Here is a 19,453-nt window from a genome sequence, read left to right as displayed (position 1 = left end):
TATATTCGATACTTGGATCCCAAACTGCACACGCTACTCTATAATCTTTTTTTGAGGAATCAGTATATATAACTGATAACTGTTAAGTAATTGATCATTAACATCTGATACAAATAATTGGTTTCGAATGAGCTGAGGAAATTGAGAATAATCCCTAAAGAAAATTGGTTTATTGTTAATAATATTTTTTGAATTTAGTTCAAAATATGGTAATATATCTGCAGTATGTACTAATTCTTTAATACTCAAATATTGTTTGTAAGCTTCTACTATTAATAAAGATTTTTTACTTTTCCAGTATGTACTGGTAAGATCTAATATAAAAAGTTGATGAATTTTTTTTATTAAATTACTGTTTCTAGAAACAATTTTCCATAGAAATTTTTCGGTTAAGTATTTTTTTTAACTCCAGAGGTGGTTCGCAGCATTCAATCATTAAATTAGAATTTGGTGTACTCATCATTGCTCCAATGCATTTTTTTAAACTTTTAGTTACTATATAGTCGAGTTTGTGAAGATGGTGTTTCGCAGGGCCGTGCCGTGCTATGATGCGGCGAGGCAATCGCATCTGGCGGCATCACAAGAGGGCGGCATAATCAATAAAATAAAAAAATGGTCGGATTGTGTAAAAATGTTGTCAGAAACTATAGAAAAAATGAAAAGTTACAGACAATATGGCTAATGACCAAAGGAAAAGTTAATGAAATTGCAGAAAATTTTCATATAAGTTCCCATTTTCCAGCTGAAAATGAAATTCGAGCCAAGAGAAAAAAGCGTTTATTTGACTACAAAAAATCTGTGGACGAGCTCTTAACAGATCAAGCTAAATTTAAAATAAATTTGTTCATCTATATTTTAGACATTGCCGTTAATTCTTTGATTGATCGATTTTCGCTTCTAGAAATTCATAATAAAATTTTTAAATTTTTATACCTTTTTTTCGTAAAAGTAATAATAAAAGAGTTATCGTATGTGTAATGAATCAAAACGAAGTTAGTATCAATAAATTTGAGAAAAATTTGGAAAATATTTTTTTCCAATTAGAAGCAAGTAATTGCATATTTGAGCTTAGTTTTTATTTCCAAACAACTTTTCAGAATAAGCATTTTCGATATTGAGAGAAATAAAGGTACTTTACTCTTGAACGAAGGTCATATTTTTTGACATACCTCGTATAATATTCAGAAAATTTGATATCTGATGATTGAATCTTAGGTTTTGGGGCATGCAGAACTTTTTATAAAGAATAACTTTTTTTCGTAAAATTAATAATAAAAAAGTTTCCCATATGTTTCCAACTCAAGTAGACACGCTGTATATTCAATAAATTGATCATAAGAAATTTTATCATTTTTTATTGTGTTTTTTTTTCTACTATATGAGAAAACAACATCCAATCTGCTTTATTAAAATTATATTTTTGAGTATTTGTTACATTTTTATCTACACTTATGTTATTAAGTATATCAATTATAATAGGTAAATGATCAGACCCTAAAGAGACTTGTTCAACTTTCCAATTACAAAGTGCAACAATTCCATTAGAGCAAAGTGTTATATCTACTGCTGATTTATGAACTTGCTGTGGAGTAGAAATCAAAGTTTCCTCTCCGGTATTAAGAATTACTAAATTGGTATTTTCTATTGCCGCGAGTAAATTATTACCAGCTACGTCATTCCTTCTGCAACCCCACACACTAAGGTGGTTTTTAATTTGATATGATATATTTGGTAAACACTACAAATGCAACAAATATCTAAATTATGATGACAAAACTAAAACAATGTCACCAAAATTTCGTTTGAATTGAATTTCATCATTTGTATATCTTAGATATTTGATTCACTTCATTGTCCTATATAATTTTTTTATTGTACTTTACATGATCTGATAATTCTTGTTATCGTTACCTTACTTAACATAGTAAATTTTACTCAGTTTGAACTGTATATATATAAAAAAAAATTAGTAGATATTTAGAGTTTTATCATTAGAAATATGGTGGGACTTAAAGTTTTTGTTTTATTTGGGCTATTGGCAACAACCTATGGTAAGTTTTATTTATTAAAAATATACAGTGTGTCGCATTTAAGACTAAGACACCCCCATATTTCGGCTATCAAAATAAATACAGATTTAAAATTTTGTGCAGTCATACATTTATACAGATGGTTCACATTTTTTAAGATACTCAACTGGAATTTAAACTTTAGACACGGCCTCCTGCGAATTCACTAACAGGGTGATTTTTCGATATTTTGCTTCGCGTTAGAGATATCGGAAAAAGTTATTTGGAAAAGTTTTTTTGAATATACATTCTTCTAATATAGTTCTGAAACTATATCCTTTTTTCATTTTTATATTATCTACTAATTTTAATGGGAAATATCTACAATATTAATTGCAAATAAGTTAATCTCCCTTTCGGAAATCATTACCAAATACATTATATGAATCACTAATTAACATATATGGGGGAACCATAATACCAAAAAATCTTTTAATAGTTTAATTTTATCTACCTAATTTATGTATGTTGAAAATTCAAACACATAGGTATATTTTAAAGTTGATGAGTTTAAAATGGTGTTTTGAATATTTTTGAGGTGCTTTATTGGGATGAACCATATTTCTTCTAATATGCTTCCGATATCGATTATCGATTATATCGAATTCCGATAGTTCATCAAAGGAGGTGAACTAAAGTTTTATTTGAAAATATCTGTCAGAAAAATCATACCATCTGATTTGAAAATTTGTAAAGATAACACACATTCATGACAGTTTACCAGTCTTACACATATCACCCAACCTATAAAAATATACAGTCCACACGACTCTGAAATTATATTAATCATTTCACATATTATGTATATTTGTATATATGTATAGTACATATCAAGATATTTTAGAAAACCTTAGTCTTAAGCTTATTACAAAGTCATGTGTATCTATTTGAATGGTGTGGTCAAGTTATCGGCCCAGGTAGAAATTAATAAATTGTAATCTGTTACACTTTTAATTATTATACCTGCTATTCATTAAGATACGGTTTTCCGATAAGGACTATATATTATGTCTTAATTATACAGGGTGTTTCATTAATAATTATCCATATAGTAACTGGAAAAACCTTAGCACAAAATACGAAGATTTAACCTAAAACACTTAATAAAATGTGGTTCCTTACCGAGTTACAGGGTGTTTTACCTAAAAATTTAAAAACTATTTTTGCCCAGCATTTTAAAACTATTCGACGTGTCCTTTTCATACTTGGCAGAAAGTGCGACTACTATACACCCTACTAAATTATGATAAACGTTTCTAGCTACTACCAGAGGCGTACGGCAGGGGATAGTAAATGGTTGACCCTTCTCAAATTCTACGCCACTGGAGGAATTACCATTTTAGTGCCATTTTTAGATTCTCCAATACTCTCTACGTAAATAATATACACCTCATTTGTAACGATAAAGTCATTAGTTTTCGAGATATTTGAAGTTAAATATGAAACGGCACAGTTATTTTGATTAATACGGTATGATTCATATGATTAAATTTAATAAAATATTTTATTGTACTTTAAAACTATTTGGCGTATCCTTATCATACATGGCAGAAAGTGTAGGTACATACTGTACACCCTACTAAAGTAAGATAAATAAACGTTTCTAGCTACTACCAGAGGCGTACGACAGGGGATAGTGTCTGGTTGACCCTTCCCAAATTCTAAGCCACTGATGAAATTGTTATTTTAGTGTAATTTTTTGATTTTTCAATACTCTTTATGTAAATAATATACTCTTCATTCGTAACTATAAAATGATTAGTTTTCGAGATATCTGAAATTAAAAATGAAGCGACACAATACATTAATCAAAATAACCGTGTCGTTTCATTTTTAACTTCAAAGATCTCGAAACTAATGACTTTATCGTTAAGAATGAAGAGTATATTGTTTTCATAGAAAGTATTGGAGAATCGAAAAATTGAACTAAAATAGCAATTCCGCCAGTGGCGTAGAATTTGGAAAGGGTCAACCATTCACTTTTCCCCGTCGTACGCCTCTGGTAATAGACAGAAACGTGTGTTTAACACAATTTAGTAACTTGTACAGTACCTATACTTCCTACCAAGTATGAAAAGGATACGTCGACCAGTTTTAAATTGCTGAGCAAAAATAATTTTTAAATTTTTAAATAAATCACCCTGTAACTTAGTAAGGAACCATATTTTATTTAAGTGTTTTAGGTTAAATCTTCGTATTTTGTGCTAAGGTTTCTCCAGTTACTATATGGACAATTATTAATGGAACACCCTGTACAATATCTATTTCAGGATTTAATCAAATAAAATCTAGAAATACCCGCAATGGCTTAGATTTGGATGGTGGTACAGAGGCTACAGATGGACAATTCCCTTGGGTAGTTTCACTTCAATCAAATTTTTTGTTTGTTAATACACATGTTTGTGGAGGTGTCATCTTAAATGAAAATTGGGTTCTTACATCTGCCGAATGTGAAGGTGCTGCTAACAAAGTAGTGGCCGGTGCTGTTAAACTGCAAGGAGCCGATCCTAATAAACAGACTGTTGATATTGAAAGATGGGTGGTTCATCCAGACTATAACTCACAAGTGTAAGTACAATTTTTTTTGCCCAATTAATTGCATATAGTTGCCTGAATGACTAAGCACGCTAGCGGCATAACTCCAACGTATGACTGGTGGGTAGTTTACGGTACTTCATTTGCTTATTCCAATCAAAATTGTTTAGGTACATTTGCAGATTAGAATTTAGGAACGAATCTTGTCGGTCTATGGATAAGTAGTAGTGTCGTAGTGTAGTAATGAAAGTAGAATGTTGGTATTTAATCTGCTTATTTGGTTCTTATTAAATAAAACTTTATTTCAATTCTGATATAACTATTTTCCTAACTAGTGCGGAAAGTCATACTTTTCCGCACGCGATTGCAGTTTGCTGAACGACGCGAAGCGGAGTTCGGCAAGCAGTCGAGTGCGGAAAAGAGACTTTCCGAAAGAGTTAGGAACAATATTTTTTCTACGAACGTTTAAAATATGACCAAATCTTAATCAATTAATTGAACTAAAAAAATAATAACGCTAATGAGTTATAATAAATCCAGAATTAAAGTTAATGCGGTTCCTAAATACCTGTTATGCAGTAATGAATGGTCTATATCAAAATACAATATTATCCTGTCAAAAACCAGCTGCCGCTTCAACAAGCAAACATTTTTTACCGATGCCGATGACCGTTACTACGGAGGATGAAGAGGTAGAACTATCGGCTGCTGTCACCACCTCAAAAAATATGTTATCATCCGCTACTAGTATGAAGTTAAGAAGAAAATAAATGACGTAATATACAGAATTAAGAAGTTGCCAAACGGTAAACCAAAAGTTATTCACATAAATCGTCTTGCACCATATGCTGGCTCAAATGAAACGGAAGAAGCCCAAGTCTTCCGACAGGAGATGAAAGATGCCGCACAACCAAGTTTTAGGGAATTTATGTCAAATTACGCAGAGAGAAAGAGTGCTAGATTCGGCGTGACCACAGAAGTTCAGCAGGATCTGTTTAGTGTTCCAGAAGACGTCTCTCTAGCCCACTGTGTTGCCCAAGATCTCGAGATGACTAAAGGAATATCGTGCATATTCAATAGAAAGTTCGGCCGCCTGGACGAGTTAAGAAATCAGCAGCCTAAAGTGAGAAGAGTGTTGCGATTAGAAGATAGTTCTCGATCTTTGCTTTATATGGTGACCAAGAAGTGTTATACAGACACACCAAGCTACGAGAATATATGGCGTGCTCTAACTAATTTGAAGAAATTCGTGTGTTATTTTGACATCAAAAATTTGGCTTTACCAAAAATAGGCCATGCAGTAGAAGATCTGGATTGGAAGATTGTGAGAAGCATGCTTAAAGTGATCTTCAGAGAAACCGGCGTACGAATTACTGTGTGTTGCATTAACCCGAAGATGTCGTACCCTTCAAGGACAGTAGACTGTTACTTCTTCTTGAGGGTTGTATGCAGAGCTAGAGAATCCTGTAGATTCCGCCGTCCTGGACCTTCATCTAAAGTTGCTGATCGGGACGCTCAGATCTTAAGAAGGGACCAGTGTAACGAATTACCGACGGCAGATAACAGGTTCCGTCTCGACAGCGCATCACGTGAGGAAACATATGGAATAATTATTCAGCGAACGAGTGGATGGACGATTCTTCGCGACTGATCGACGGTCAAGGCCAATGATTACTAGTGATGGGCGGTTCCGTTTTTCTGGAACGTTCCAGAAATAACGGCTAGGATATATAAGGCACAATTTTTGTAAATAGAGTTAGTGTATAATATAAATTCGATCTGTAACTAGTATAAATAAATTCGTATAAACGAATCGAGAGTATTATTTTAACCGTAAGCACGCTACAATATAATACAGTCAAAACGGAATCAAATTCAGAATTATACAACAATTTCCAAGAATAGCTTTTTATTTCTTCTGAAGTATGTTTTTGATAACACCTATTTCAGTTTTAATGATAAATTCTATCTACAAATATTTGGAGCACCTATGGGTAGTCCACTCAGCCCCATAATAACAACAATTATTTTGGACCATTTACTGGATGTCATAATTACACAATTACCTATCTCTTTGCCCTCCATTAAAAAATTTGTAGACGACCTTATTTGTTCAGTTCCTTCTTTACAAATTCAAAATACCCTGAACATTTTCAATACCTTTAATACACATATCCAATTTACTTTAGAGATCGAAAATGACAGTTCCGTATCATTTCTGGACACCAAATTAATAAAAACTGAACAAAACAAAATAATGATAGATTGGTATCAAAAGCCAACACACTCTGGAAGATATTTAAACTATTTCTTAAATCATCCTACTCATCAAAATTTAATACAGTAATTGCAATGAAAAATAGGGTAAGACATATTAGTGACGATAAATTTATAAACAGAAACTTAAACTTGCTGTTAGACATATTTGAAAACATTGGATACCCAAATCACATCCTTAAAAAATTGATCTTTAACTCAGACATTTTTGACGGTCTAACTGATATCGGAGCAGTACAAGCAATTCAATATAAAAAACTGCTGTTAATAAAGCATTTAACACCTTCTGTCACTAGATTATTTAAACAATTTAACAATATCAAAATTGTTCAATATAATTTATTAGAAAACAAACAACTGTTTTCTAAAGTCAAAGACAAGATTCCAACTCTGAATAAAACTAACGTCATCTACAAATTGCCCTGTTTAGATTGTCAGAGTTGCTATGTTGGCCAAACTTCGCGTTGGCTTAAACAGCGAATTACACCGCATAGAAGTGACTGTACCAAAAAGAAAAACACATGTGCGGCAGTTGACCACCATTTAAAAACTGGGCACCAATTTGACTATCAAAATGTTAGGATTCTTCAACAAGAAAACAATTATAAAAAGAGACTGTTTTTGAAAATATGTCAGATTAACAAAGAACAATATGCAATAAATTATAAAGCAGACATGGGACAATTGAGCAACATCTTTTGTAATATTCTTAATATTTTAAATTAATTTTTATTTTTAAACAACATTTTAATCATCATCTATATTTTAAATGTGTAAGTTTATTGTGTGTTAAACGTTTTTAATTGTTTTATGTTTTACTTTTTATATTTTTAATCAACTAATGATGTAGATATTTGTGACTGGTATTGTTAGTACTGTTTTGAACATAGCTAAATGAATATTTTTATAAACTTTTAACTCTAAATCTGTAAGTCATTAATTCCTATTCTTTTCTTATTTAAACTAAATTCTATTTATATAGTAGGTAGTTATCTCCCGATGAAGTTGATAAATAGTCAGCGAAATATTGAGTAATTAAAGAAAGAGAGTTGTTTTCTTTTTCTCCAAATAACAGACTAATACATACTGATACTCCACTAAAATATATATAAACAACTATGTCTTGATTTAAATTAAAATACATACAATAAAGCAAAACAACTGCAGAGTATTGAACTTAGTAGTCTATAGAGTGTATACTGAGACATTTTGACATTGGTAGTGACCAATTTGATGAGAATTGCTTGGTATATAATATACTATAGTCGGTTCGCTAAACTCAGACACAACTGGCTAGTGATTTTAGTAAGTAATTCTGCCAATTTGATAAAATTGGCAAAAAAAAATAATTACTAAATAGTTAGTAATTTTGCCTATTTTGGCAAAATTGACCAAAAACAAAAAAATACCAACTAAAATCACTAGCCAGTTGTGTCCGACACCATATGTCTTATACCATCTACCCTTAACTATACCATCTATATACCATCAATCCCGACTATTCCATCAATCCTTAAGTGGTTAAGGGTTGATGGAGTCTTAAGAAGATGGTATAATATGATCAAAATACACATAAAGTTAATAGTAATATGATATTGTATATGTAAATACATGCCTATTACTAATAACTTTATGTGTATTTTGATCATATACATACCACCTTGTCAAGACTCCATCAACCCAACCACTTAAGGATTAATGGTAGCAGCATATATTATATTATATACCAAGCAATTCTCATCAGATTGGTTACTCCCAATGGCAAAATGTCTCAGTATACACTCATAGTATAGACTGCTAAGTTCAGTACTCTGCAGTTGTTTTGCTTTGTTGTATGTATTTTAATTTAAATCAAGACATAGTTGTTTTTATATATACGTACATTTTTATTTATTTGTGATTTTTAGCTTGTAGTCTGTAATTGCGAAGACCTTATGTACTGGGCCTGATGATGAGGCAAGAATGGTAAGCCGCGAAACCGGTTGCCCCATGATTGTGTAACAACTATTAAAAAATACAAACTTTAAGATTGCGAGTATTGACTCAATTTCTATATCTAACAGTATAATGGACTCGCATTGGCAACACTTTCATCATTTGATAAATATCAACTATAAACATACCACGTCTATTAACAATTTCGAATGCCTTACGCTTGATTCTGGTCAATGTTTTATACACAAAAAATATTATAAGAACACGTTCATTTTACGATCAAGTTTATTTCACTTCACTTATGTCAGTGGCTATGGATGGAGTTAATAACATCTTATTTTATTATGATAAGGTTGTTCAAAATTAAGCATGAAACATATTCCATGTTAATTATATTAAGTGTGGTTAATAATAATAACATACCATAATAGGGTGAAAGGTATAATAGCGCGGCTACATGATGATGATTAGATAAAAAGCATGCATAAATTGGTCAACTAGCACTGGCGGTCATATTATCTTCGACACCTTCTCTCCAGCAGGACCGTATTTGTGTACCTCGTTTTCTGATCGTTTTTATACATTTTGGCCATGTATTTTCAGGAATTCTCTGCAGGGGTATCCATACCAGTTTATTGTTTGGTTTGAATTGTGTTTATTTACGTCTAAACCCGGCAACATTGTCCTTAATAGTTGACTTCCATTGCCTTAATTTTTTATTAAATGCTTTTCTTTAGTTCAATAGTTTGCGTCAAATCTTTAGACGTTAATTTGACTGCCTTACGTTCAATGCAAATGAATGAAAATTTGCACACATATGCATTCGCGGGAACAATACACGAATAGTCAATAAATTTTTTTTATGTTTATTAATTGTTTAAATAAAAAAAAAACGATTTTAATAGAAAATGCTTAAATTCTCTTGTTTTTTACAATGAAGAAACTTGAAACTTTTACAGATTGCAGCTAATGATATGAACTATACATAATTTCACTTTTTACGTTAATTGTTTACGTTATGCTTCATAATTTGTTCAAAAAACATCAGAATATTCGTTACAAATGTAATTTGAATTTGAATTTTTTTTATAGTATAACGCTATCTTAAATTTTATGATATAATGTACTATATGTATGTATGTAATGTACTATATACATATACATACAATAATGTACACATTATAATGCATTGTGGATCCCAAACCATTCTCTCTCAAACCATTCTCTCTAAAGCATTAAGCTCGAAGTGATAGAAAAAAACGTACATCCGTAATTACTATACATACAACTTCGAAATTTATGTATTCGTTGAATACAATAGAAGGGTATTTCCATATTAAAGCTACTTATACTTATAGATGTATAATTGGTTGACAGTTACAATACTCTAAATAGGTAACCAATTCATGATGCGAATAAAGATAATTTGAAATAAAAGTAATCTATCGTGATAGTAGGTTTCACAATTTTAACGGATAAAATGACAAATTGTAATTCTAGGTTAGAAATTTGTCAACGACGTAAATATAAATATTTTATGTGATTGGTATATTCGGGCATTGCATAATAAAAATTGTATTCTATATTTATTTATTTTTTTCCTTAAAATATTTTAAATAGTAATATTCTGGCAAATACACTGGGGTGCAAAATTAACCGGATACCTTAAAAATGGGTAATTTTTGATGTCTCGAATTTCCTATACCTGTTGTCCAATTTAAGTGATTTTTTAATATGTCTTACTCTTTATAATTAACAATATCGCCGTTATTTAATTTATATTAACAATATCGCTGTAACAATATTGTTGCCAAACAGGTAAATTTTCATTGTATACCGGATGTACCAATGAAACTATGTTTTTTCTCAAACTTCGCATCACCCTGTGGACTAGTCTAGTCTAGCATTTATAAAATAATCAAATTAGAACCCAACTATAGCATGTTTTCTCAACATTATATTTTTTTATTCATTCGCTTATGTTGGACCATAAAAAAGTTAAAGGTACTTTAACAATTAGCCATGTTTTTATGGGACATATTACCCGTATGTACGCCAATGGTGAATATTAAATTCTTACTTGTATGTAAAAAAATGTACAAAACTCAATACTACGTCTTAAAACCAACCAAAATACCCCGTACAAACCATATGGAAATTAGGTCCCAGTGGATTTGGTTCATACTTTGGGAAAACACTCTTTGAAGCATCCTGATAAAAAGTTCTCATGGGCACATCTCGATCGTATGGAGGATTTTCAAGATATAGAGGCACAAACTCGGAAAATTATAAGATTTACCGGGTATTCCAATTCTCTGAGTTACTGGTTATCTAGCAACATGTAGAAGTTTGGATTAAATAAAAGTACTAGTAGTCTAGCATTTTTTCCAGGCTATCCAGTGGCGACCTTTACTTTTACCTTGACCTTCAACGGACGTCATCTTTAAGAGTTTCGATGTTTTCAGCATTAACCTTTAACTACACGCGCTGGCGTACTTTGTACGCCAGATATAAGAATTCTACTGGAAATATATTTAAAAATTTAATTTTTGACCTTGCTTATTTTTCTAATCTATCACTGGAATGTGCTTTACAATTTGGTTTTAGTTTCGTTATAATCGGCGTTCTGGAAAGATCGTAATTTACATTTTATTATTTGTTGTTTCCGGTGGTGGACAATATACCCCAGGATTATATTACTATAAGTCGTAATATAAGTACATATTTTAATTGTTTTTTAGTCATTATGGCAAAAAATATATTTTTCTTTGTAAACAATACTTTTTCTCCTGTAAAAAATCACATTTAAAAATTTTTTTATTAGTAATTTTATTTATCATGGAATCCAGTTATTCCATGATTCCAGTTATAAATCCCAATTGGCTTACTGAAAAGGAACTCCAAGTATTCACTGATGCCGAATAAGGTTTATAACAAACAACTAAGTGTATTTTTTCAAAAAAAATTAAACAAATCCGCTGTTTTTAAGTGTATTTTCTTGTGGCGTACAAAGTACGCCACGCGTGTAGTTATGTTATAACTTGATGCGCGGGTAGTTAAAGGTTAAACTGATATAAACAAGTTATTTACGGGTTTTTGGGATCGCTAAACACGAATATTCCATCAGAATTGACCTCCAGAGGACGTGGTGGCCAGGGTCACTGTAAGGGACGTCATCTTCTAGAGTTTTGATAGTTTCCGGCATTTAATTGATGCAAATGAATCAGTGAAGGATTTTTTAAGATCGCTAAACACGAATATGCCACCAGAACCGACTCCCGGAACACCTGGTTTCCACGGTCAATGAAAGGGGCTCCTGGAGTTTCGAGCGTCTTCGTTACTACATAAATGCAAACGGATTACTCATAGGTTTTTGGAGTTGCTGAACACGAAAACTGGTGCCTAAGGCACGTCATGCTTTGGAGACTCGAGAGCTTCTGGTACTAAATTAATGTAAACTGATTACTTACAGTTTTTTGGGACTGCTGAACGTGAATACGCCATCAGATTCGACCCACGGAGCACCTGGTGCCTAAGGCAGGTCTTCTTCTGCAGTTTCGGCAATAAATTGATGCAGATGGGTATTACTCACGGTTTTTTGGGGCTGCTGAACACAAATACGCCATCAGAACAGACACCGGGGTACTTGGTGCCTAAGGCACGTCATCTTCTGGGGTTTAGAGAGTTTTCGGTACTAAATTGATGCAAGTGGATTACTCTTGTGTTTTAGGGGTTACTGAACACGAATATGACTTAGATAAAAGACTCTGGAGGATCTAGTGAGCACGATGAATAACACTATCAAAATAGAAAATAGTAAATCAATCTTAAAATAAATGAAGGAAAAACATTGTCAGATATAAATTGAGTTTATGTTTATAAATAATAAAAACAATTGAATAGCACAACATAGTTATTTTAATAAAAATCTACAAATAGCAAAATGAACTATTCATCAATTTGTACGCTTTCTTCGAACAACAACCCAGAAAACCTCCGAGTACTCGGTGTGCACCAATTCGTTTGTATCAATTTAGTACCAAAAACTCTCGAAACTCCAGAAGATGACTTGCCTTAGGCGATAGGTGCTCCGGTGTCTATTCTGATAGCGTATTCGTGTTCAGCAAATCAAAAAAACCATGAGTAATCCATTCGTATCAATTTAATGCCGAAAACTCTCGAAACTCAAGAAGTTCAATAACCTTAGGCACCAGGTACTGTGTGAGTCGGATCTGATGGCGTATTAGCGTTAAGCGAACCCAAAAAGACATGAGTAATCCCTTTTTATCAATTTAATGCCGAAAACTTTCGAAACTCCAGAAGATGATGTGCCGTAGGCACAATGTGATGTGTGGGTCGGATCTTATAGTGTATGGATGTTCAGCAACCCCAAAACCCTAAGAGTAATCCATTTAATTTCTCCATTTGATTTCTCCGAAACCCCAGAAGATAACCTGTCTTAGGCAAAAGGTCTCCTGTGTCTGTGCTGATCACTTATTCGTGTTCATCAACCCCAAAAACATATAGCTAATCCCATTGGATTAATGTAGTACCGAAGACCCTCGAAACTCCAGAAGCCCTTTTCATTGACTTTGGAAATCAGGTGCTCCGGGAGTCAGTTCTGGTAGCATATTCGTATTTAGCAACCTCAAAAAACCCTCCAGTAATTCATACGCATCAATTAAATGCCAAAAACCATCAAAACTCTAGAAGATGACGTCTCTTGCAGTGGCCCTGGCCACCACGTGCTCCGGAGGTCAATTCTGATGACATATTTATGTTTAGCGATTTCAAAAACCCGTGAGTAATCTGTTTATATCAATTTAATGCCGAAAACCCTTGAAACTCTAAAAGATGACGTCCGTTGAAGGTCAAGATCAAAGTAAAGGTCGCCATTGGATAGTAAGGAAAAAATCTTAGACTACTAGTACTTTTCTTTGATCCAAACTTCTACATGTTGCCAGATAACCAGTAACTCAGGGAATTGGAATACCCAGTAAATCTTATAATTTTCCGAGTTTGTACCTCTATATCTTGAAAATCCTCCATACGATCGAGTTGTGCCCTTGAGAACTTTTTATCACAATGCTTCAAAGGGTATTTTCCCAAAGTATGAACTAAATCCACTGGGACCTAATTTCCATAAGGTTTGTGCGGAGTACTTTCATTTGCATATCTCAACCGGTTTGAAAGCAATAAATAAATCGTCAGTTTGTAAGAAAAATTTCAACACCCTCTATCCAGAAACGAAGCATTTGCGGACATAGATTTATAAAGCAAACTGTCATTATTTTTTTATGTAGAATTACCCCTTGAAGTTTGCCATACTTATTTAAAAAAGATCCTGTATTGATGAAAGACATGGCTAATTGTTAAAGTAGGTACCTAACTTTTCTATGGTCCAACATAAGCGAAGGAATCAAAAAACAAAATGTTAAGAAAACATGAGACTATAGTTAGGTTGTAAGTTGAGTATTTTATAAATGCTAGAATATTCCACAGGGTGATGCGAAGTTTGAGAAAAAACACAGTTTCATTGGTACACCTGGTACCCAATAAAAATTTACCTGTTTAGCAACAATATTATTACAGCGATATTGTTAAAGGATAAGGCTATACGCTGTGAGCTCGTACGTAGAGGGGATATTTACAAATTCGCGAGCGCCAGTAGTGGCAAGTCTGTAAACGTTTACCGGAAATTTGACATAAATGTCAAAGTGATTAATATAAAATTAAAATTAAAAACATTAATTGTAAAAAATATTAGTTGGTCAAAGCTGTGGTATATATTTTTACCTTAAATATACTTACGTTTTAAATACTGAATTTAAGTTTTTTAATGTTCCGTAATATGTAATTATAAATTAATCTAGCGCCATCTACACGATAATTGTGAAAGTATCCGAAGTAAGAAATTCATATTTTATCAATAGAACGTCAAAATGATTAGCAAAATCTTAAAAAAATCGATTACAATTTAATTACTTTTTTGCGTTGTAAATATTCAGCGATAACAATTAAATAATAAATTTAAAAATTACCGGCGAAAGTTGAATTAGTAGTCTAGAGCGACTAAGGAGCGACACCAGCGAAGCTCAGAGCGTATAACATAAAAAAATCACTTAAATCGGACAACAGGTTTAGAAAATTTGAGACATCAAAAATGACCCATGTTAAGGTGTCCGATTAAGTTTGCATCCCAGTGTATTTATATACATACATATTGATATTTATATAAACATAAATATAAATATTCTGACAACTGTCAGATTTAACTAAAATGTCAATCCTCGATTCGCGACATTCTAAAAATCTTATATTTATAACGTCAAAATTAATGGCGCACTGAAAAAAGGTTTGGGATCATCTGTATGTACTTATCGTACGATTCTATATAAACGTATAAAAAAAGCAACTACTGAATATCTCCTTTTTTTTTTAGTGGCTATCCGTTTAGGATATTATCGACCACTGTGATTCCAAAGAAAAGGGTATGAGTCACATTTTTTCTTAAAATCATCGAAACAGTTTAACTAAAATTATTTTAATTTTCTGTTTGGTAAAAGGGCACATTTCTGAAAAATTTAATCTATTTCTTTATTAGAGTCATCCAAAATTTAGGCATGAGTCAATATTTTGTCTACACCGATAAAGAAAAGGGGCTTTACTTAAATTACGCCTGTTAAATCGAAAGCTACGCATAGTCTAGTCGCAACATAGGGGTCCCGTGGACACTTCTAGTTGGCCGAGATTTGATCGTGGTATTATAGGTTTTTTGGGTCGCTGAATGCAATGAAAGTGGTCTGGAAGCCAGAATGTGGTGCGTTTAATTGTTATTGACAAATTATGGCAAAATTAGGTGTTTTTCAGGAATTATTAGAAGCCCTGTATATAAATTGATAGTGTTAAGGTCTTCTCTGGTGTATTTGGAGTCGCTGAATCGAATGCGACTGGTTGTTTTGTTGAAAAATGAACATATTCATTCGCAAATAACTCGAAAAGTATTGACTTGATGAAAAAACAGTATAGAACAAACGTTGCTTAGAACTAATCAGTTTAACCAATTCCAGACCTATTTTAAAGGTTGCTTCTTTCACCCACGAAACCGGGTGAAACTCACCCCCAGGGTAAAAGCACACATCGGCACAATATCACTTGGTTTGTTTGACATGTTAGCTACGTGCATGCCAAATTTCATGTCATTTCAAGTGGTTTTTTAAAATTCAGAGCAAAAACCGTGAGTAAACGTACTATAAACCGTTATTTTTACAATAATTTATTAATAATAAAGACGGAACGTGGTTTAAGCTATCACTACTAGTGACAATCGATTTAGCGTATAAAAATACTATGAAAAAGACTACAAACTTGCTGTAGATAACGCATTTCGAGCTTTTCGTCGAATAAACATTACTTTGTTATTAACAAAATAAGAACACACTTTGAGTAATCGCGACTAGTCTCATTCGATTCAGCGACCAAAAATACACTAGAGAAGACCTTAACACTATCAATTTATTTACAGGGCTACTAATAATTTCTGAAAAACACCTAATTTTGTAATAATGTGTTAATAACAATTAAACACACCACATTTGGACTTCCAGACCACTGCCATTGGATTCAGCGACCCAAAATACCTATAATACCACTATCAAATCGCGGCGAACTAAAAGTGTCCACGGGACCCGTATGTTGGGACTAGACTAGTAGGGTTTTAGTTTTAGAATAAGGCATCTTGTCGAGTTAGTTCTGGAATTCGCTACCAAACGGCGCAGAACTCACTGGCGCTTCTTACGGTGACATTATTATAAAGTGTTTTTAGGTGTTTGTTTTGTGCCTTTGTGTAAATAATACAGGTATTTAAGCGAAAATTAATTAAATACTAAATAAAAACTTCGTGGAATTTTAGTTGAAATTTGTAAGGGATGTTTTAAGAAAACATTTTATGAGAGCGACAAATTCCTACGCACAGTTATACGAAAGTCAGTTGTAGGAATATACCGTGTAAGAAATAATGATGAAAGGGGTTCTAGTACACCGCATTCCAAAATTTAAGAAGTAAGAACAAATTAATCCTTTATCACATAAATAGTTACCCTACAAACGAATCCCACTATTCGCGACGACATGCCAGTAGAAAATACCTTCTCTTAGGTCTAAATTTAACTGTAATGTATCAAATGTATGAAGAAAACGCTTCTCAGCCTGTTTCTGGATCAGACTTTGCCAAATATTTTGGAACACAATGTTAAGTGGTTCACTACGGAAAAATATAAAGTCATTATAAGTCTTATATTTTTATTGTTTTATCATTATTTTCTGATAGTTCTTTTGTTATTATTGGGTAATTTTAATGTTTTTTAGAGTTGGGCCAAACGATATCGCTTTAGTTAAACTAAAGCAACCATTGAAATTTAACGATGCCATTAAAGCCGCTAATTTGCCCGAGCAAGGAGCTGCAGTTACTGGATTAGCTGATGTTGTTGGATACGGCAACAGCTTCTTGCCTGATTTCAACACTTTGAGCTACATATCAGACTTGCCCCTTATAAGCTACGACGGTAAGTAAAGTATCTGCAAAAATTGGATTAATCTAATCTAACTTTTACTTGATTTTAGATTGCAATCAAGCTCTTGAAGATTTAATACAAGAAAAGAGTCCTTTGGACGAAAAGAGCAACATTTGCGCAGGTGTATTGGCAAATGGAGCTAATAACTGCAATGGAGATACCGGTAGCCCTCTTACCCAAGATAATTTTGTCATTGGTATCACTACTTGGATAATCACTCCTTGTCATAGCAGGGGAGCCCCTGATGTATTCACCAATGTGGCCAACTTTGTTGACTGGATCAATGAAAACATTTCACAATAGAATGGAATAATTTTTTAATGACCAAAATATATATTAAATTTATTATTTTTTATTTATTATTTTTTACCGTGGTGGTATCCTGGTTGAGCACTATAAAAAAGGTATAAAACTAGTTAAATTATCTAAGACACATCTGATGAAAATATTGGAAAGTGAATTGGGGAAGTAGCAAGGAAGCCTCTGTCAAACATACATTGGACTTTCATAGTGAAATAGACGTTAATAAAATAAGAAAAAGAGCATATGTACTCTTCGATTCCTCTTAGTTCCGATTCTATTCACTTACATTGTAATATAGTAATATTATAATATATCTTAGTAATGAAAGGAAGCATCAGTAGAAAAATATGTTAGTATTTTTAATATGGCCTTGCTTTAGAAGGTTGAACTAACTTTTCTAAAGCTCAGATCAAAAAAGCACTTGTTGAAAAACCTATGATATTTTCTAAAATGAATAGTCGGTGTCAAGTTGATTTGATCGACATGCAATCCGAAACTTATGGACAATTTCGTTTCACCCTTGTATACCAGGATTACTTTACAAATTTCTCGCAATCAAGATCTTTAAAAGATGAACAATAGGTTTTCAGTAAGACAATAAGTTTTCAGTTTAAAAATCTTTTAGTAATATTTTAATATTTTTCAAATATTAATAATATTGCTATTAGTATTGAAAACTACTTCATCTTTCAATTGCCAGATGACGCTAGTCACCTAGTCCATTCACGTCAGTTGCGGTGTGGGGGTGAACTCTCGGTGTTGATCACTTAAAATATGGAGAAGCAGGCCTACGTTCTCTCCGATGAGACTCCAACAAGAGTCGAAAATCGTCGATTCAGAGGGCTGGACTACGCTCCGTATTTTGAGTGAAAAATAAGTTTATTTTGCCTTCGCATTGCAACTGAATAAAAATGGAATTTTTATTTTATTTTTAAATTTGTCGTTACTTCTTTGAGTAACTTAGGTCCATTTTCTGTTGGAATTTACCAACTGAACAGATGGGGTCGTAAATTGTAAGTTTTTTGAATTCCCTCTTGTCTTCTTCGCTTCAGCATCCATCTGGCTTGCAAATTTTAGAAGCCATGGAGGTGTTACCAAGAAAATGGACCAATAAGTTTTCAATTTAAAAATCTTTTAGTAATATTTATTTAAGTTCTCTCCGATGAGACTCAAACAAGAGTCGAAAATCGTCGATTCAGAGGGCTGGACGGCGCTCCGTATTTTGAGTGAAAAATAAGATTGATTTGACTTCGCATTGCAACGGAATAAAAATGGAATTTTTATTTTATTTTTATATATGTATATAAGTAGTGGGGTTCCTACGGTCTCCTCCGCATCCCACATTTCGCCCGCCATCGTTTTCTATCCACCCATTCGTTTTCGTCAATAGCTCTATCTCCCATAGACTGTTCTATGCCTTTCTTCCATGTTTCTGTAGGCCTTCCTCTTCTTCTTCTATTTATGGGTGTGTAATTTAATGCTCTTTTTGGCCATCTTTCCTCTGACATCCTCATAACATGACCATACCATAGCAATTTCTTTGTTTCTATATGGAACCGTGGAATATAAACTATTTGTCTGTCGTCTTATTTCCTCATTTGGTACATGTTCTAATCTAGATACTCTGCATGCTCTACGTAAGTAATGCATTTCCGCTACTTCTATATTTTTTCTTTCCTTTCCTTTGAGTTGCCAACACTCTGCTCCATAAGTTATAATAGATTCTACAATTGTTCTGTAGATTGTTAACTTTGTGTTCAG

General features: G+C 32.8%; 1 protein-coding gene across 1 annotated transcript; it reads left to right on the top strand.

Annotated features, from left to right (window-relative positions):
- Window positions 1-1,878: 1,878 nt before the first annotated feature.
- Window positions 1,879-17,737, top strand: LOC114331923 (trypsin-1). The gene is made up of 4 exons (XM_028281615.2): window positions 1,879-2,051; window positions 4,340-4,637; window positions 17,184-17,380; window positions 17,439-17,737. Exons 1-4 carry the CDS (start codon window positions 2,000-2,002, stop codon window positions 17,690-17,692), a joined length of 801 nt encoding a protein of 266 aa, XP_028137416.1. The 5' UTR covers window positions 1,879-1,999; the 3' UTR covers window positions 17,693-17,737.
- Window positions 17,738-19,453: the final 1,716 nt, after the last annotated feature.

The sequence above is a fragment of the Diabrotica virgifera genome, chromosome 1 (assembly GCF_917563875.1).
Source record: "Diabrotica virgifera virgifera chromosome 1, PGI_DIABVI_V3a".
NCBI lineage: Eukaryota > Metazoa > Arthropoda > Insecta > Coleoptera > Chrysomelidae > Diabrotica > Diabrotica virgifera.
Note: the sequence above shows the minus strand (reverse complement) of the source record. Positions and strands in the feature narration are given on the sequence as shown.

Bases quoted from the DNA above. Each gene is read 5' to 3' on its own strand.
- LOC114331923 (XM_028281615.2), top strand. From the start codon at position 2,000: ATGGTGGGACTTAAAGTTTTTGTTTTATTTGGGCTATTGGCAACAACC. The intron at 2,052-4,339 runs GTAAGTTTTATT...TATCTATTTCAG, and splicing joins GCTATTGGCAACAACCTATG to GATTTAATCAAATAAAATCT. The intron at 4,638-17,183 runs GTAAGTACAATT...AATGTTTTTTAG, and splicing joins CCAGACTATAACTCACAAGT to AGTTGGGCCAAACGATATCG.